This window comes from Plodia interpunctella, chromosome 2 (genome assembly GCF_027563975.2).
Source record: "Plodia interpunctella isolate USDA-ARS_2022_Savannah chromosome 2, ilPloInte3.2, whole genome shotgun sequence".
Lineage (NCBI taxonomy): Eukaryota > Metazoa > Arthropoda > Insecta > Lepidoptera > Pyralidae > Plodia > Plodia interpunctella.
The window spans coordinates 10,259,226-10,280,542 of record NC_071295.1 but is presented as its reverse complement, the minus strand read 5'-3'; the positions used below and the strand labels follow the sequence as shown (position 1 = coordinate 10,280,542).

Below are 21,317 nucleotides of genomic sequence, written 5' to 3'. Positions count from 1 at the left end.
GAATGTCGAGTCTTATCAGGAAATGGATGAACCATAGGAAGATAAATATAAATGGATGGAGCTCCACAGCCAAAAGCTTAGTTTTATGAATGTGTTCGATTAAATCTTAGAGAGGTCCCTAAGAAATTCGAAAAATACAGCTTTATCCATGGCTTATTACAACAAATAAAGTAAGATTTTACCCAGTACCTACTTGCTTAACCAACAAAAACAACACTTAATCTGATTTCGTAAAAAAATTAACTTGCGCTGCACGCCGCTGACATTTAGACGTTTTTCTGCACATGATAAAGTTCTTAATATCATAATTAAAGTTAACTTAAAAACTTATTAATTAAAAAAACTTAGTTCTTAGTATCTTAATATTTTAATAATAAAATTGACTTCCACAAACATTTCTTTTCTCCTTTTCTCTCATTTGGTCTTTGACTGTTTGTTGTATTTACCTGAAACGAATAAAGATGTTACTACTATGATGTGTACTAGTCTAATAACAAAAAAAATTGTATCAACTAACTTAACCTTTCGATAAAAATTTGCATTTTTTACAAGGTTTTGTTTAGTTTCAACTGTCCCACGGTCTGTAATCAAATTTTGCAAGTAAAATTTTACTTACGTCCTCTAGTTCTACAGAATTGAAATGATTCAGTATATTATGATCAGCACGAATTGATAGTTCATTCAGAATCGGCTCCTAATAAGAGAACTCCTCAAAGGTTTATTGTGCGGATATGATTTTTTGTCAACACAAAACTAATTACATATATATATATCCTATACCATACAAATCTATATCCTATACCATTTGTATGGGAGGCGAATAAATTATTTTAATTTTTTTACATCTGTTTCTTTGGATACCGACTCAGTTTCATCATCCATATCTGCCCACAAAAAGTGTGCAGTGTAAAAATACCCTAATGTCTAGAAATTTCTTAGCAGAAGGGTCAAATCAAGAAGTTCTTGGTTAATGTCGTCAATAATGAAAATCTAAAAAGGTGGACCCTGCGCTCCGACGCTCTCTGGCTGAGAAGAAACCTAAACATAGTCCTGAAATGTAAATATATCAAACATCTAACTAAGAAAGGAAAACTCTCAACTGAAAGTCTTCAAAAAAGGTTAAATGAGTCTGCATATGCGGCGACGCGTACAATTTTTTTCTTTTGTGAAATCAGTACAAGAGTCGACCACTAAACCGACTCGTGACCCTATATAACTCTAGCTACTCAACGTATACAATTCAGATACGTACCTTCCGTCCGATATTCGCGATTCTCAGTTCATTTCTATTTTCAAAACACGCTTTAAAGAATAGGTTTTACTTATTTAGTACATTATAGTTAAGTAAGTATATGTTAGTATATTTCATTGTTATATGTATGTAAGTATGGAGACGGCAATGGCAAACCACTCTATTAATGGTACCAAGAAAGATGTGTGTTTCCATTTCACGAAATGATCACGACCCTCAGACATGAGGAATATGGCTACGAAGAGGTAATTACATATATATGTAGAATATGTGTATGTATGTGCATTTTATTTGTGTTTTTTTTGTTTGTATTGATGTAATAGTGTTACTTTTATTAATTACTTTTTGTTATGTGGGATGATAGCATGCTCTCCATCTAAATTTGCATATCCGTGGACGGTGAAACATTTCTTTTAACACCACATTGAAAACATTGTAAACTCATGGTTTTGCAAATAAATAATCTTTGTGTATAACAATCAAAATTCTTAGCTTCATTCCTTCTTCTGATTTTAAGTTATAATACTATTGCAGCAGGTATACCATCAACTTTTACAGAACGATTCCAATGCAACTCAGTTCAATTTAGGAACCTAAAATGAATCGCATTCATACAAAAAATTAAGTCAACGGTAAAATTTGCGACGCAGTTATGATGGTAAGCCCCGTGCTTGCTTTAAGTAAAATGCTAAAATGAATGTATTTCAGTTGTTGTTTGAGTACAATCATAACAAAACTGACATTTAATACCATGGTAGAATAAATCTACTCATAAACAAATGGAAACGAATTCCCGTTACGGATCCAATTTAAGTATAATGTTTTTTTTCCATTCCATTTCCAATTTTAAAAGTAATACTTTAAAAATAATATTGACTGACTATATAATATTGAAATTGATATTTTTAAAATAATGTCTGATATCATAAATGCGGAAGTATGTCTGTCTGTTAGTCACGCTTTTTTTCATCACAACTAAATCACTGCGGCGACTTTGATAAAATGTTGAATTGGTATAACAACCTGAGATCAAAACTACAGAACAGATATGTATATCATAAATCATTCGCAACAAAGTCTAAAATCTGGAACTTTCCATAGACATATTTATATCAGCAATAAAAATCCTACTTACAACAGTTTAGATTTATCTTTTTTATCCATTTTTATTATCAAATTAATAATCAGACAGCCATTAATTCAGACAAACATTTAAACACTCGCTAGGTTCCTCAAAAATTTCCTAACAGCAAGCAAATTTATCAATTATATCTTTAGTGTATGTCAATAAATATTGTATAGGTACAGATTCCAAAGTAATTAATCACATTAACTGAAACGCAATTCTTGTGGAAACAAAGAAAATAAATGCTAATTTAATCTTGTTTTGTTTTTTACATGCGTAACTTTAACACGCGTAGAAAAAACAACCTAAGCCAAGGGCTGACTGGTGCAACTGATCCTTATTTTTTCTATTTGCATTTACGCAATTAGAAGAACTAATTGTTTGTGTATAATTGTATGGATGTAATTAGAAAAACAAAGAGTGAAGTGCACTTTGCCGATCAGACAAAATGGCGCACTTTGTTTTTTTCTATATGCATGTTAAAGTTAAGGTTAAATTTGCCTGGTACAACCCACCCTGAAACAAAACAAAACACAATGACAATTTGCATTTGTTTTCTTTGTTATCACATCTATTGCTTTAAATTAACAAGTTATTGAGAAAGTACATATGAGATATAAAATCGTTTATTCGATTATCACCTAATTAATTTACTGATACAACTATTTGAAAATCTTTTTTCTTAGAATAATTGTTTATCTGTAAAATATACGTAAATAAATAAATAATAACACAAATCACACAGACTGAGCTAGCTCCAAAATAAGTTCTAGGCTTGCGATAAGGGATCCTATATTTTATAACAAATACATATATAGATAAACATCCAAGACACCCGGGTCTTCCAATCCAATCAGAAAAAGATCATTTTCCATCATGAGCCGACCGGGGGTCCCTTCCGATGATTTTCCCGGTACATGTAGCTTTTTAATTTCTGATTCAATTGTTCTATTAGTGGCTTTCCTCTTAAAAGTTTTCAGTGTTCAATGTTCATGTGGGAGACATACTTATATAAATAGAAATGTTACGTATCGCGTGTTTAAAGTCTGTTTCCGTGCCTCGACTTTAAAGTAAATCAAGGATATAACGTGGATATTTTTACTAAATTTGCGTTGCCCTTTCATGAAAAAAATTAAAGAAATGATTATTATGAAATTTAGTAAAAAAAAACGAGTTGAAATATAACATCTTAATGTCGTATTACATGATAAGAAAGGAACTGAACTATTACACATTCAACGGCTAACTTAAGCACTCAGCTTGCAGCAGAGTCCAGTGGATACAGAGACACAACACAGAAATAGTTATAACGCATCCAAAACCACAGAAAAGTACCTACCTGTAACGATACCGCACCGCTGCTATAGCCTATGAATCAAAATCAAAATAAAAATCAAATCATTTATTCAGAAATTAGGCCTTCACAGGCACTTTTTCACGTCATATTCTAAATTAAATGATGTTTACCAAAGCTACAAACTACTAGCATTTCGGAACGACCACTGCTGAGAAGAAATGTCGAAAGAAACTCATTCAAACAGTGTTGGTCCCTATTATGCCAGAAGGGCTTACCATTTTTTAAATATAAACATGTCAAGAAAATATATAAATAATAATAAAAAAGTAAGATCAAGTGTGAGAGGTGGAAGTTTTAGGAAGGGTCCAAGGTTTTTTATCATTTAAATAGTCGCTAATCGTGTAATAAGCATTAGCCATTAAAGCATTTTTAATATATTATTTAAATTTTGGCATTGGCAAATTAATAGCCTCTACAGGGAGTTTATTGAACAATTTTACACTCTGACCCACGAAAGACCGCCTAACCTATAATAATGAATGAATATAAATATATGTTGGTTTACCATGGTCAACCTAACAGGGTGATCCTGGTGTACACGTATATCATCTACAGCCCTTGTCGACTCACATGGGTATAGGCCTCGTTTATGTCCTGGGCCATCCTTATCCAATTTCCTTATGCGCGTGTGGACTGAGGGCTCGCTTCTTGAAATTCTATGATTTACGTTGTCGACTCATCAGGATGCCCTATGTTGAAAATATCTGAATATCAGAAAATTGTTTATTCAGATATTTAAAAATCTAATATATTTATTAAGCTGGCATATGCTCTAGCAATGGACAGAACAGGCTAAAATGATGCTGATTTAAATGGTGAACAAAAGACTGTGACACTCGATACGAGCAACAAGATTATTTTTTTAATAAAATCTCAGGATAAAATAGGACTGATAGATTCTAGACGATGATAACGATATCATTACTTTCTGTTGAAATAAACGCATTATCGGATCACGTGTCAAGTTACTTAAAATGCGTTGATAAGATACAAAACAGAGAAACGTACTTCATCTTTTGGCCCCAGCGTTAGGTCAACTCGTACAGGACCTATAACATTGCACAATATTGCAACAATACGGTCATATCCATCACCCATTCATAGATCACGTCTATTTGGGATTCCCTATCGACCTATAAACTCAACCTCCATTGTTTATCCATCGCTAGTCAAGATTATTATTTAACACACAAAACTGTTTGTATGACTAGTTGATAAAACTGTATTATGTACCCGAACAAGAGGTAAAATTTAAATAACAATAATCCTGTCATAAAAGGCTTTACCTCACACCAGAGTTGATAAATTAATAGTAAAGAGATAAGGAAGGTTATATATACTTATAGATTTGATGTTGATGTTATATCTTATTCCGCCTCTGGAACAATGATACGTGGTACCTTTTTAATCAGTTTGCTTATGTGTGGGTATTCCCTCCCTGCTGGTAGGGAAGAGAAGAGTGCTCTGTTCGAAGTAGTAAGTACAATTTGGAGTGAATGTGGTGGTGTATGTATACTATGTAAATGTATCTGTAGTGGTTTTCGTCTAAGTATTGTTAAATGAAAATAAAGACATATTTAACTCACAATGTCCGGTTGTTCCTAAACTACTGTTTTAAATATTTGAAAAGAAAAGTTCTATAATGTACGTAGGTACACATATATTTATATTATAATAAAATATACATCAATAATGATACATTCTCTTCATTGATAAAAAAAATACGTTTTTGTTTTCAATCCTGTCAAAAAAAACTAAATCCTGAAATAGAAAGTAATTTCGGAATTCAAAATCTCAACTGTGTTGTATTTGCAGCCCGAAATAATAAAATCCAATGGATATCAATCGGAGCGGCACCACGTGATCACGCCAGACGGTTATATCCTGGAGATGCACAGAATCCCATTCGGCCGACACCAGACGACATCAGAAGTGAGGAGACCGGTGGTGTTCCTTATGCATGGGCTGTTAACAGCCTCAAATTCTTACATCGTTCTCGGTCCTGAGCACAGCATTTGTAAGTAGTTTATGTACTTATAATTATATCAAGCAGAGTTGATTTTGACGACCTCCGTGGCCTAATGGTCACCATGTCGGACTGCTACACTGGAGGTCCAGGGTTCGATCCCCGGTCAGGTCAACGTGGAAAATATTTTTTCAGTTTGACCTGGGTCTTGGAGATTCATCTATATATGTATATGTTATAGAATATAGTATCGTTGAGTTAGTATCCCATAACATAAATTTCGAACTTACGTTGAGGCTAAATCAATCTATGTGATTTATCCTTATATATTTTTCCTTATTCATTTATTTATGATCAAGCCCGACGACTATATCCTAGGGATGCAGGCACAGGATACCAATCCATGTCTACCAAATACCTACCATTAATCTTAAACATAATTCCTTTTCATGCGTGGACTATCACGTCAAACCATTTTTTTACGAGAATCGTGAGTCGTAATTTCTAATAGATAGGTATTGCTATCTGAAGTGATGTTGGCTCCATTGACGAAGTCCACTTTCGATAAGAAAGGAAAATAATTCAAAATCAGTTGTTAGTATTTGTTGTCATGTTGTTATTCCATTCTTGTTAATACCTCCCTGATTGGGAACAAAACTTAACTATGGGTACTGCATCGACGATAAGTATTAAATTGTTTTTTAAATCAATTTTTGTTATTTGGCTATAAACCGCATCTTATAAAGGATACAGCATGGTTGTTTAGACTAAAATAGATATAACAGATCAAAATTATGATAGGATATAAGAATGATTTTGTGTTATGTATTATGTAATTCTTTTTATTGACATATATGTGATATTTTCTTTATCCACAGCTTACAACTTGGCTGATGCCGGTTTCGACGTCTGGATGGGAAACGCTCGCGGAAACAGATTATCAAGGAGACACACGACTTTAGACCCTGATGTGGACAAATCTGAATTCTTCGACTTCTCGTGGGAAGAAATAGGCATGATCGACGTCGCTGCTATGATTGACTACGTTCTAGAATTTACTGGAGAAGAGAAACTTCATTATGTAGGCCATTCTCAAGGAGGCACTTCTTTCCTGGTTCTTGCTTCTATGAGACCTGAATATAATGAAAAGTTGAGTTCCGTTAATCTTCTGGCCGGAGTAGGGTATATGAATCATTTCCCTAATAAGCATCTTGGGGCAACGGCTCTTTTGACTGATGTTATTTACGTAAATATTTTTGCTGTTGATTTATTTATTGTTTCTTTGGCTATTAAGTATGGGTTATTGCCAAGATAAAATTAAAAATAATTTTATCTTGGCAATAACCCATACTTTGATAATATAAACAAAAGTTTTTGAACGTACTAAGAATCGGATTTAAATCTGATGTGCTGGCAAAGAACATTGTAAAAGTAGATTATTTATGTAGTTAAAATTGTTTTATTCAGATACATTAATTTATGCTCAGAATTAGGAAAATATTCAGTAGGTCGAAAAAAAATCTTTAAAATTTCAGGTAGCAGCTTCAGCAGTCGGTTTCGTGGAGGTCTACCCTCCAGACTTCGATAGATCCCTTCCGTGGGGCAGGACCGCTGGCACTGATCGCTGCACCGGGAATCTTGAAACACAATACATGTGTGACCTCATAGGAGTACGCCACTTGGTGGTAAGTTTTCTATCTGTTACTTTGACTGAAAATTATCTTTCTTCCATAATGTGAATTAGTATTCGGTAAAAGAATTCATGTTCAATTAATTTTGATAAATGCACTTACTGTAATCCAAATAAGTGTACGATCAAAAAGTTCATTGTCATCCAAGAATATTGCTATAATCAAACTAAACGTGAATTAATACGAACCACCTACGGTGAAAGCCACCTTGAAAAATTGCAATTGATATCTTACTTTAAAAACATTCAGTACTTGTCATGGATTCACTAAAAACGTATGTGCCAGTTTCGGAATAAGGAAGTGAAATCAGCGATGTTATTCATTAATGATCGATCATTGCTTACAAAGTTCTGTCAGGTGGGATCACCACCACTGCTTAATAAATTTACCCTTGGTTCCCACCGACAAAAGAAAATAATAAAACTAAATAAATTACCTGTTGATTTGTTGGGGAAACTACAAATAGTAATTAAATTAAATTGAGGTATTCAGAATACAGTTTGTTTATTTATATGTAATACGTTTACCTTTTAACCTTTACTTTCTAATGCAAATTATAAACTTATTACATACATGTCCCTATCAACAATATATATAATAAACTGTGATACTTAATAATTAAATTTAAGTTTAAATCTTAACTTGTAAGTTAATTTATGAAATCCGGAAAGAAGGTACGACCTGTTCCATGAAGAAAGCTTGCTGGATAATTGTGTGAGAAGATTTACGTCATGAAGTAATTCTTAAAAGTGGCAGTCAAAGTAAATCACTGTAAATAAATTTAGTTTAACGAAAACTGCTTCTTTCAGTCCTTCAGCATGACTTTATCACACTTAAATAATCATCCTTGTTGATATTTACCAATTAATTTCCGTTAAAAGACGTTCTGCATTACTGGTTTCCTTAGTTTTTCACCATTCTCACTTTTTAAACTATGCAGCTTGACGTGAAGTAATCAATAGCTTTTTTTGTCGGTGTTTTTTTTCATATAAATATCTATATTAGCATATTTTTTTTCGTTATATCATTATTCTACGTACTCTAAAAATAACTTAATACGTTTTAAAAATACCTCTTTCACTTTTTTATTCTTCGAAATTGTCTTTAAAACGTTGGATTAACGTGCATTTTGATAATTTGTTTATTAATCTATCAACAGTGTCAGGAAATAATTTACTAATGTCATAAAATTGTTATCACTTATTTTACTTACTTTCGCATGTTATAGATAAGATCACAACAACAGTTACTGAAGTAATCATAATTATATTATTCCAATAAAAAAAACTATACAATAAATTTGTATCTTATTCTTTATCTATGCAATAGCAGTGTACCGTAAAATATCCGGATTGTTTGATAAATGAATATAAAATAATGATTTAATTTCAGAGAGAAAATGAATCAGTCAGTGGAACTTCAGACTTTTTGGATATTGGAGGAGCTGCTCTGAAGCAAATAGCTCACTACGGGCAAAACATAAGGGACAAGGCATTCAGAAGGTGGAACTACGGCTTAATTCAGAATTTGAGAATTTACGGAAAAGTGGCGCCACCGGCTTATGATCTAAGTCTGATTACCGCTAATGTTACAATGCATTATACAGTCAATGATAATCTATTGGATGAAAGAGATGTTTTAGCTATGGCTGCTGATATGCCTAATACTGTTGTGAGGAAAGTAGCCAGAGACACATTCTTACACGAAGACTTTGTTCTAGCTAAAGATGTCAAAGAATTAGTTACTGATTTTATGATTGAATCCATGTTGCAAATCGAACATATGTGAATATTCTGCGATGTGTGACTTTGGCTGAAATTTCACATAAATAAAAATGTTTTTATATTTTTTAAACTTGACTGACGATACCAATATTTGTATGTTGCCATTTGTGTAATACGTAGAATTATACTAAAAAAAAGTAATTCAAAATTATACTACATTGTTTATCAATTACCTGTGTTTTTATTTATCTTTCCAGAATTATCGAAACATTGGTTTCAAAAGAAGATTTCCATTCCCAAATTAAGTGAAACCCCATCAAAACAACAATGTATATAGACAATTCAAAAAAAATTATAATTTAATCAACAACGGGTCTTACAAATCACCTAAATATTCGTTAATCTATCATACTTCATACTACTATATACTATACTACTTTATAATAGTATAAAGAGAAAAGTATTATGAGAATGAGAGAAGTAGTATGAGAATTATATTATAAAAGTATAATGTATTTTTGTTTATAATAAACAACCATGGAATTAGTAAGTACTCCTCCTCCTCCTCCTACCTCTTTACTAAGTAGATACTTACTAAATCCAATGTAAATAACTTTAAAAACTACTGGCCAATTTTGATGACATTTGTCACAGAGATAGATGAAACCTTCAGGAGTAATATAGACTACTTTATTATTATGGTTTTACCTGAACGAAGCCGGGTGGGTGGGGGTCGTATATAAATAGATAGTCGAAATTATTTTGATGTCAGTAATGGTGAAACTGAAGTTGAAGTTTCAACTGACAATCCTATCGTCGAAGAAGTTGATATTACGACTGAAGTAGATAATATTGGTGATGACGAGGTTCAGCCAATCATTGATTTAGGAGATAACTATAATGGAAATGGACATGATTCCGCAGCAACCGCGGCATTGAACATTCTGTTAAGATTCGCGTTTGTTTCATCTTTGATCTGTATGTAAATAATGGTTGAGGACAATAATAATTAAAAGACATAATTAATACTCATTGTTCCGTTGTTGTAAATAAATTAACTAATTGACGACCTCGGTAGCGCAGTGGTAAAGCTCTTGCCTCTGAACTGAGAGGTCCCGGGTTCGATCCTTGGTAGGGTCATGATGGAAAATGATCTTTTTCTGATTGGCCCGGGTCTTGGATGTTTATCTATAGATGTATATATTATAAAATATAGTATCGCTCAGTTAGTATCCCATAACACAAGTCTCGAATTTACTTTGGGGCTGTGTGATTTGTCCAAATATATTTTTGTCCTATATGTTTAATTACATGGTTTACTATATTTTTTATTGCTCCAAAGCAATTAGTACTTAGGTCTGCTTTTTTTGTTATTTCGTACATATTAACTTTTACTTACAATCTTTTTAATTGTCATCATTTGTAAAGTAAATATAAAAACATTCTTATGTAATATTCTATTTTATGGGACTTCGTGAGAATAATACCAAGTATAGCGGCGAATGCGCGAAGTGCCATCATAAAAGAAAGTGAGGTACTGAAATGGTTACAATAACAGTAACTAGAAAAGTAAACACGATAGTAAAGACAAAGACGATATTATTATACCTTGAGCCCTTATAAATATTTATTGACGTTGAGAGGGCACTGAAGAAAAAACAAAGTTGGTAACTATCATAGAATTTCTAAAGAGTAACTAAAATTTCAAAACAAAGGCATACATGGTGCTCCAAAATTATTTTAGCTTTAGGTATGCCTTCAATATAACTGGAACCACAGGCCTTACATAACGGAGCACGAATTTCCTGCAACTAAAATTTTCAAAGCTGCTGGTCTAATGAATAGCAGTCGGTGTTGCAAATTGAAGAGCGCGCTATATTTGATGCTCGCGGTGGACGAAACTTCAGATTTCAATTGTGATTTCGGAATAGCATCACATCCCACTTCTGAATATATAGAATGGAATTAATTGGACTAATTGAAGGGATACGGACTGTACTTTTCAAAAGATTGGCTTGGCTTCAAAATTATTGATAAATTATTAGTTTAATAAAAATCTTTTTAGCATAATAAATGCTTTTGTAGTGATAGATTATCTTGTAGCGTTTATTCTACTGGAGATGAACTAATTAATTTGCTTGTAATAAAAATCAGCTTGATTATTATATAACATCTCTCTACTTTACTGGATGGCTCTGTAGTTTGTTACGAGGTATAGATACGTCAAGTATTACTTGTCTGTTTTCTTTAATTACATCAAAATGGATTCATCCATTTTCCAAATGAATATCGCGTGTTTAAAGTCTGTTTCCGTGCCTCGACTTTAAAGTAAATCTTCTAAGTGCCTGCTAAAGAAATCAAGGACATAACATGGATATTTTTACAATATTTGCGTTGCCCTTTCATGACAAAAATTAAAGAAATTATTATTATGAAATTTTATAAAAGAACGAGTTGATAAATAACATCTAGACATTCAACGGCTAATTTAAGCACTCAGCTTGTAGCAGAGTCCAGTGGATACAGAGACACAACACAGAAATAGTCATAACGCATCCAAAACCACAGAAAAGTACCTACCTGAAACGATACCGCACCTCTGATATAGCCTATGAATAAATATATGTTGGTTTACCATGGTCAACCTAACAGGGTGATCCTGGTGTACACGTATATCATCTACAGCCCTTGTCGACTCACATGGGTATAGGCCTCGTTTATGTCCTGGGCCATCCTTATCCAATTTCCTTATGCGCGTGTGGACTGAGGGCTCGTTTCTTGAAATTCTATGATTTACATTGTCGACTCATCAGGATGCCCTATGCTCAGTTTCTCTGAAAGTGCCATACATTTAAAGTCGATCAACAGTCAACTAATTGACTGTAAAGACATATAGAGACAGACAGAGCCTGAATATAATCTCACATTTTCTTACCCTCTCCATTTTAAACTTAACCCAATTAGATAAACTCAGATCACCATCAACACGAGTTCAGTCGGAATGGACCATTACACCAAAGTTAATGTGGCCACCTCCTTAAACTATTGTCCTATTGTTCTATATAATTAATAAGGGCCTGAATACTGGCGGGATCCCTTCTATCTTTAGATACAAGGAAACGGGAAAATTTTGTCACAAAGTAATGTACTTATCATGATTGCAACCATCATTGAACTAGGTGCAGAGAAATAACTTTATGTTGAAAATATCTGAATATCAGAAAATTGTTTATTCAGATATTTAAAAATCTAATATATTTATTAAGCTGGCATATGCTCTAGCAATGGACAGAACAGGCTAAAATGATGCTGATTTAAATGGTGAACAAAAAACTGTGATAGTCAATACGGGCAACAAGATTATTTTTTTTATAAAATCTCGGGATAAAATACGACTGATAGATTCTAGACGACGATAACGATATCATTACTATCTGTTGAAATAAACACATTATTTATTGGATCACGGGTCAAGTTAGTTAAAATGCGTTGATAAGATACAAAACAGAGCAATATTATAACAATACGGTCATATCCATCTTATCATATTCACAGGTCACGTCTATTTGGGATTTCCTATCGACCTATAATCTCTAATTTATCCATCGCTAGTCAAGATTATTATTTATCACACAAAACTGTTTACATGACTAGCTGATAAATTAAAACTGTATTATGTACCCGAACAAGAGGTAAATTTTAAATATCAATAATCCTGTCATAAAAGGCTTTACCTTACCAGAGTTGATAAATTAATAGTAAAGAGATAAGGAATGTTATATATACTTGTAGATTTGATGTTGGTGTTATATCTGATTCCGCCTCTGGAACAATGATACGTGGTACCTTTTTAATCAGTTTGCTTATGTGTGGGTATTCCCTCCCTGCTGGTAGGGAAGAGAAGAGTGCTCTGTTCGAAGTAGTAAGTACAATTTGGTGTGAATGTGGTGGTGTATGTATACTATGTAAATGTATCTGTGGTGGTTATCGGCTAAGTATTGTTAAATGCCATTTTCTACTGGATTTAGAATTGATTTTAATTAAATAATCATAAATAACTCACGAAAAGTAATTATAGAAAAGACATATTTGACTCCCATTGTCCGGATGTTACTAAATTAATATTCTACTGTTTTAAATATTTCAAAAGAAAACTACTATAACGTACGTAGGTACATATACATTTATATTATAATATAAATATACATCAATAACGATACATTCTTTTCATTGATAAAAAAAATTATTATGTTTTCGTTTTCAATCCTGACAAAAAAAATCTAAATCCTGAAAAAAAAAGTAATTTCGGAATTCAAAAACTGTGCCTGTATTTCCAGCCCGAAATAATAATATCCAATGGATATCAAGCGGAGAGGCACCACGTGATCACGCCAGACGGTTATATCCTGGAGATGCACAGAATCCCATTCGGCCGACACCAGACGACATCAGAAGTGAGGAGACCGGCGGTGTTCCTTATGCATGGGCTGTTATCAGCCTCAAATTCTTACATCGCTCTCGGCCCTGAGTACAGCATTTGTAAGTAGTTTACATCAAGGAGAGTTTTATGATTTTGACGATCTCCATGGCCTAATGGTCACCATGCCGGACTGCTACACTGGAGGTCCTGGGTTCGAACACCGGTCAGGTCAACGTGGAAAATAATCTTTTTCAGATTGACCTGGGTCTTTGATGTTCTTATATACATGTATAAATATACATGTATATCGTGGAGTTGGTATCCCATAACACAAGTTTCGAACTTACTTTGGGGCTAACTCAATCTATGTCATATGTCCTTATATATTTATTTATTCATTTATGATCAAGCCCGGCCGTTATATCCTGGATGCACAGGATACCACTCCATTTACTCCTGCTCCACTCTACCAAATACCTACCATTAATCTAAAACATAATTCCTTTTCATGTCCACGCATGAAAAGGAATTGGTGAAACATGGTTGTTTAGACTAAAATAGATATAACTGATCAAAATTATGATAGAATATAAGAATGATTTTGTGTTATATATTATGTAACTCATTTTGATTGACATATATGTAATATTTTCTTTATTCACAGCTTACAACTTGGCTGATGCCGGTTTCGACGTCTGGATGGGAAACGCTCGCGGAAACAGATTATCAAGGAGACACACGACTTTAGACCCTGATGTGGACAAATCTGAATTCTTCAACTTCTCGTGGGAAGAAATAGGCATGATCGACGTCGCTGCTATGATTGACTACGTCCTAGAATTTACTGGAGAAGAGAAACTTCATTATGTAGGCCATTCTCAAGGAGGCACTTCTTTCCTGGTTCTTGCTTCTATGAGACCTGAATATAATGAAAAGTTGAGTTCCGTTAATCTTCTGGCCGGAGTAGGGTATATGAATCATTTCCCTAATAAGAATCTTGGGGCAACGGCTCTTTTGACTGATGTTATTTACGTAAGTATTTTTGCTGTTGATTTATTTATTGTTTCTTTGGCTTTTTAATTTTATCTTGGCAACAACCCATACTTTGATAATATAAACAAAAGTTTTTGAACGTACTAAGAATCGGATTTAAATCTGATGTGCTGGCAAAGAACATTGTAAAAGTAGGTTGTTTATGTAGTTCAAATTGTATTATTCAGATACATTAATTTATGCTCAGAATTAGGAAAATATTTCAGTAGGTCGAAAAAAAAATCTTTCTAATTTCAGGTAGCAGCTTTAGCAGTCGGTTTCGTGGAGGTCTACCCTCCAGACTTCGATAGATCCCTTCCGTGGGGCAAGACCGCTGGCACTGATCGCTGCACCGGGAATCTTGAAACACAATACATGTGTGACCTCATAGGAGTACGCCACTTGGTGGTAAGTTTTCTATCTGTTACTTTGACTGAAAATTATCTTTCTTCCATAATGTGAATTAGTATTCGGTAAAAGAATTCATGTTCAATTAATTTTGATAAATGCACTTACTGTAATCCAAATAAGTGTACGATCAAAAAGTTCATTGTCATCCAAGAATATTGCTATAATCAAACTAAACGTGAATTAATTGGAAACACCTACGGTGAAAGCCACCTTGAAAAATTGCAATTGATATCTTACTTTAAAAACATTCAGTACTTGTCATGGATTCACTAAAAACGTATGTGCCAGTTTCGGAATAAGGAAGTGAAATCAGCGATGTTATTCATTAATGATCGATCATTGCTTACAAAGTGCGACGTTCCGCATTACTTGTTTCCTTAGTTTTTAACCATTCTCACTTTTTAAACTATGCAGCTTGACGTGACGATAACTTTTCCATCAATAACTTTTCTTGACGGTGTTTTTTCGTATAAATAACTAAATTTAATTATTAGCATATTTTTTTTTGTTATATCATTATTCTACGTACTCTAAAAATAACTTAATGCATTTTAAAACATACCTCTTTCACACCATTACATGGTTTATTTTTTTATTCTTCGAAATTGTCTTTAAAGCATTGGATTAACGTGCATTTTGATAATTTGTTTATTAATCTATCAACAGTGTCAGGAAATAATTTACTAATGTCATAAAATTGTTATCACTTATTTTCGCATGTTATAGATAAGATCACAACAACAGTTACTGAAGTAATCATAATTTATTATTCCAATAAAAAAATCTATACAATAAATTTGTATCTTATTCTTTATCTATGCAATAGCAGTGCACCGTAAAATGTCCGGATTGTTTGATAAACATGAATATAAAATAATGATTTAATTTCAGAGAGAAAATGAATCAGTCAGTGGAACTTCAGACTTTTTGGATATTTTCGAAGGCCATGACATCGGAGGAGCAGCTCTGAAGCAAATAGCTCACTATGGACAAAATATAAGGGACAAGGCATTCAGAAGGTGGAACTACGGCTTAATTCAGAATCTGAGAATTTACGGAAAAGTGGCGCCACCGGCTTATGATCTAAGTCTGATTACCGCTAATGTTACAATGCATTATACAGTCAATGACATTCTATTGGATGAAAGAGATGTTTTAGCTATGGCTGCTGATATGCCTAATACTGTTGTGAGGAAAGTAGCCAGAGACACATTCTTACACGAAGACTTTGTACTAGCTAAAGATGTCAAAGAATTAGTTACTGATTTTATGATTGAATCCATGTTGCAAATCGAACATATGTGAATATTCTGCGATGTGTGACTTTGGCTGAAATTTCACATTCTTAAACTTGACTGACGATACCAATATTTGTATGCTGCCATTTGTTAATACGTAAAATTATAGAAAAAAAAAAGAAAATTAAAATTATACTAGATTGTTTATCAATTACCTGTGTTTTTATTTATCTTTCCAGAATTATCGAAATATTTGTTTCATACGAAGAATTCCATTCTCAAATTAACTGAAATGCTATCAAATCAACAATGTACATAGACAATTCAAAAATTTTTTAATTTAATCAACAACGGGTCTTACAAATCACCTAAATATTCGTTAATCTATCATACTGATAATAGTATAAAGAGAAAAGATTTGTATTTTTGTTTAATATAAATAACTTCATAAACTACTGGCCAATTTTGATGACATTTGTAATAGAGATAGATGAAACCTTCAGGAGTAATATAGACTACCTTATTATTATGGTTTTACCTGAACGAAGCCGGGTGGGTGGGGGTCGTATATAAATAGATAGTCGAAATTATTTTGATGTCAGTAATGGTGAAACTGAAGTTGAAGTTTCCACTGACAATCCTATCGTCGAAGAAGTTGATATTACGACTGAAGTAGATAATATTGGTGATGACGAGGTTCAGCCAATCATTGATTTAGGAGATAACTATAATGGAAATGGACATGATTCCGCAGCAACCGCGGCATTGAACATTCTGTTAAGATTCGCGTTTGTTTCATCTTTGATCTGTATGTAAATAATGGTTGAGGACAATAATAATTAAAAAACATAATTAATACTCATTGTTCCGTTGTTGTAAATAAATTACCTGATTGACTGTACTTTTAAAAAGATTGGCTTGGCTTCAAAATTATTGATAAATAATTAGTTTAATAAAAATCTTTTTAGCATAATAAATGCTTTTGTAGTATAGATTATCTTGTAGCGTTTAGTCTACTAGAAATGAACTAATTAATTTAAAATCAAATTAGAATTTCCATAGAAAAAAATTAGCTTGATTATTATATAACATCTATTTACTGGATGGCTCTGTAGTTTATTATGAGGTATAGATACGTCAAGTATTATTTGGGAAATCCAAATGAATAAACCGATATTGATTTAGTTTCTGTAATAGAAAGGCATGATTAAATGTGCCAAGTTGGCAGTGTGTTATTTAAAATTTTTCATGTTTTTAGTGGCGATAATTGTCCTGTATTAGAGTGCCGTAGGATTAGGCTTATAGTTTATTACCATAAAATCATTAATTAATCATGTTTAAAGTATACAAAGTAGGTATGGGAAATTTACTTTCAATACGGAAGTTACAAATACAAGTTGCTTTTGTGGCATACTGACATAAATCCTACATTTCAGAGTTCTGTAGGTAGGTATCGTAGTAGGAAACGTCACGTATAACCATTTAGAAGCAAAGGGTTGGCTGAACACGTTTATAAATCACTCTTACACATTAATGGACCCCTGTCAGTGCAAATTAATGGCGACTGCTGGTGCGACCCTCATTTTCTAATCGCTTTTGTCAAAATTCTGGATATAGGTCATTAGATACGGTTAGTGGTAGTGCAATTCTTGCTAATCCAGAGGTGTTCGATTTCTATATCTTATTTAGAAGACCATCAGTCATATACTGTTGCTAGCAATCTAAGAAGTGTTCAATAATTTAAAACGTACATTATTTAGATGTGCCCTGGAGTTCGCTCCCGTGGGAATTTCGGGATCAAAAGTCCCCTTGTGTATTTCCAGGTTATATTCAACCCGTGTACCAAATTTCATAACAATCCATCCAGTAGATTTTGCGTGAAAGATATAATAAACATACATACATCCTCACAAACTTTCAACATTTACAATATTAGTAGGAATATGCGCATCTATAATAAAAGTGAGCAAGCCGCGACTTTCCTACATAACCTACGGTACCTACCTTGATTGTAGCAATAATTATGAGCTTCTGTTTATTTTTTATTGTGAAATATTATGAGTATAGATTGGTAATTTATAAGTACTAATTTTTTAAAACAGTCAACACTCCAATGTTTTTCTGTCAAAAGTTCATACACCTCAACAGTACCTAGCTATACAATGCAATATTTTCCTATAACCATACATAACGGCATTTGCGTACTACAAAAAGTCAAAAATTCCTTCCCCTTCTTTACATCTCCACAAATATTTTTCAAGGTATGTTACATCTAAAAATATCTGCATATTATTAGCGTCAAGAAAGACAAAGCGATGTTTCTGACTATTTATAAGCAAGTTTTAGACGACGCAATTTTCTTTAGCAAGTTCGCTCTCTCGAGATAAATACTAGGCAAACGTGGCTTCGAACTTAGCCAATATCTGTGGATAGACAGACCACCGTAAACTGACTCTTAATAAGCGAAGACTCGTAATAACTACAGGGTTAAACTTCTCTGTTTTAATAAGTTGATAGCGCAGTTCGAGCCATGAGACAATACCTGTCCTCTCTCTGTTTTTTCTCGATTTTATTATCGGGTGTTACGAGCTGAAGCTGAAGAAGTTTTGATTCCGGTCGCGATTGACGTCATCCTTTGTCACCAATGTCACTAGACTTTTTTGACGTTAGGAGATCAATTCACCACTTAACAGGTAGTCCTGTCAATTGTATTGTATTAACTATTTTACAAAATGCTATACAATACAATACAATTTGATAGAAAGCGGAAATTTAAGAATTACATTATTATTAGGCTATTCTCACATGGCGCGAATCTCGCGTCGCACAGGCTTCAATGAAAACTGCCTTAACCCTTTGCGATTTTGCCGTTTGAAAGACATATTTTACTAGGTTACTAAATGTAAAAAAAAAATTACGAAAAGGTAAAATTTAACCATAGTTTATTTTATTTTCTTATCATATTTTCTGTAAAACGAAGCTTTCCCTCTCTGATGACAATATTGTGTCGATTCAAGGCTTAAGGCCATATATCTTCTTCGAGAAATCAAAGTACCTTATTTCAAATGGAAATACTGGTTCAAGCCATTGCGAATCTTAATACATTCGCAACACGGCATTTTATCATGTAACAAAGAACTAGGTAAGTATGCAAAGACACAAAAGAGAAAAGAAGTCTTTTGTTAAAATAAGATCCGTTTCAGCATTCAGGAGCTGAGGAATAAAAATAAATTCACACCTCTTGATTTTTTTATCCTCCTTCAAAGGCATTTAATAAATCATGTCAGCTTTTATTAAAAAGAAGTTTTTTTTATAGCATTACGATTATTGCTTGTCAAAAAATGAATTCAGATATTTGTTGTTAATATATCCATTAATTTTTCAGATACAATTTTAGCTTTTATCGAAAGCATATAACACTTTAGTTCCGTGATTAGAGTAGCAACATAATATAAGAAATGATATTTGAACGAAAACGTGACTGCGCTCCTACACTTTTGTAAATTAAGGTAAGAAAACGCCAGCCAAAATCCAGTTAGTTTTCTTGGATTTTCCATAAAACAGCGTTGTAGATCTAGTTCTAGTCGTTAAGCATTTGGATTTAAGATCTAGACTTTGTAGGGAACTATTTACAACATAGTAGCCGAGTACTGGCCGTGTCGTCTATAACAATTCGCTTCACACTTTCAAGAGTCAATTCCAAAGTTCCCCCGGCGTTTCTGGCAGTATTTTAAATCGGTTATTCTGACACTTAAATCCTAGGGTTGAAATCACAGAAAAGAAGAAATGCGAATCTCCAATTAATAATCGAATTATTGAGGCTCAATTGTTGGTTTTCAACTTGAAATCTTTAGTTTTCAGTCGGTAGAATTCTTACATATATAACAAAGTCCTCTACCGCGTCTGTCTGTTCGCGATAAACTCAAAAACTACTGCACGGATTTTCATGCGGTCTTCACCAATCGATAAAGTGATTCTTAAGGAAGGTTTAGGGGTATAATTTGTTATGTTTTTACTCGAGCGAAACCGGGACGGGTCGCTAGTAAAATTAAATAATGAAAATAAACAGTTACATTTACATTTTTACTTACAATGCTAAAAAATCACGTGATTTGACGGCCCCTATAGGATCGGCTAGGCAGTCAGTGTTAAAGACGTGTATTATGCAATGGACACTATTGGATTGTGCCAATAGAACGACTGTCGTTCAAAACGGCCACTACAACGCTAGCGATGGACGGTTAACCGCATCTGTGATTGTATTCGACCGAGACAGTCTGAAGCTTACATTGCCAGTTGTTGTGGCAATTGTCTCGTGTTGAGATTTTGTATCTTTCTAATATAATATACCCAATTTCGGGTCGACTCATTTAACGCTATTCATAGAAAAAGAATAGCTTCTTTTATGTCCAGAGTCTATAGGTGTAAAAACGAAATTATCCGCAGCCTGTCTGCACGACTGCTGACGACCATAACATATAAGGGTTGGGTTAAATTGACGCATGGTAATGGGTAGTTTTCTATTACCATTAATAAATAAATAAGTTTTTAGTGAACAACATCTGTTGTTTTTATGTATTTTTACTTTATTTTATATTTATTTACTTTGTGATATGGATCTTATGTCTGCAATAAATAATTATTATTATTATTAATATATGAGTTATCATCTACTTTCTAGCTTCGCCGGCATGATTTTTCAACAACAATACTTTTTCCGGCACGAAATATGATACGAGTATGTCCTTGTTGTACTTACTTAGCTTAACAAAAACATTATTATAGGTCATTTATTTTTAAAAGAAGTTGGAAGAAATATTTGTAATAATACAATGATTTCATGTTATATTTGTCGATACTGGCGTTAGAACGAGTGACGGTTAAAGCGGCTACTACATGGTCGACGATGGACGGTTAACCGCATTTATGTGATTGCATTCCACCGAGACAATTTGACGTCTGCCTTGCCAGTTCCTGCGACAACTGTCTCGTGTTACGATTTTTGATCGTTCTAGTATGTAATTTCAATTTAATAGCAGATATTCTGTTACTCTGGTATCTGGTAACTGGCCGTCGTGACACAAGTTTTGATCGCACGAA

The 21,317-nt window shown here is 33.3% G+C and overlaps 3 protein-coding genes and 1 long non-coding RNA gene across 5 annotated transcripts in view; 2 read left to right on the top strand and 2 right to left on the bottom strand.

The window, feature by feature from the left end:
- The window catches only part of Sdc (Syndecan), a 217,468-nt gene that overhangs the window by 105,455 nt on the left and 90,696 nt on the right, over positions 1 to 21,317 (bottom strand). The gene's annotated exons all lie outside the window — the stretch shown is intronic.
- On the bottom strand, positions 349 to 4,532 carry LOC128680343 (uncharacterized). The gene is made up of 2 exons (XR_008405849.1): positions 4,241 to 4,532; positions 349 to 446 (listed from the first exon to the last, which is right to left on the bottom strand). It is a non-coding gene; the product is annotated as an uncharacterized LOC128680343 (long non-coding RNA).
- Positions 5,067 to 9,346, top strand: LOC128680320 (lipase 3-like). The gene is made up of 5 exons (XM_053763380.1): positions 5,067 to 5,211; positions 5,551 to 5,752; positions 6,580 to 6,947; positions 7,237 to 7,386; positions 8,785 to 9,346. The coding sequence occupies exons 1-5, from the start codon at positions 5,122 to 5,124 to the stop codon at positions 9,178 to 9,180; spliced, it is 1,206 nt and encodes a 401-aa protein (XP_053619355.1). The 5' UTR covers positions 5,067 to 5,121; the 3' UTR covers positions 9,181 to 9,346.
- Positions 12,911 to 16,323, top strand: LOC128680313 (lipase 1-like). The gene is made up of 5 exons (XM_053763366.1): positions 12,911 to 13,038; positions 13,454 to 13,655; positions 14,201 to 14,568; positions 14,827 to 14,976; positions 15,871 to 16,323. The coding sequence occupies exons 1-5, from the start codon at positions 12,949 to 12,951 to the stop codon at positions 16,282 to 16,284; spliced, it is 1,224 nt and encodes a 407-aa protein (XP_053619341.1). The 5' UTR covers positions 12,911 to 12,948; the 3' UTR covers positions 16,285 to 16,323.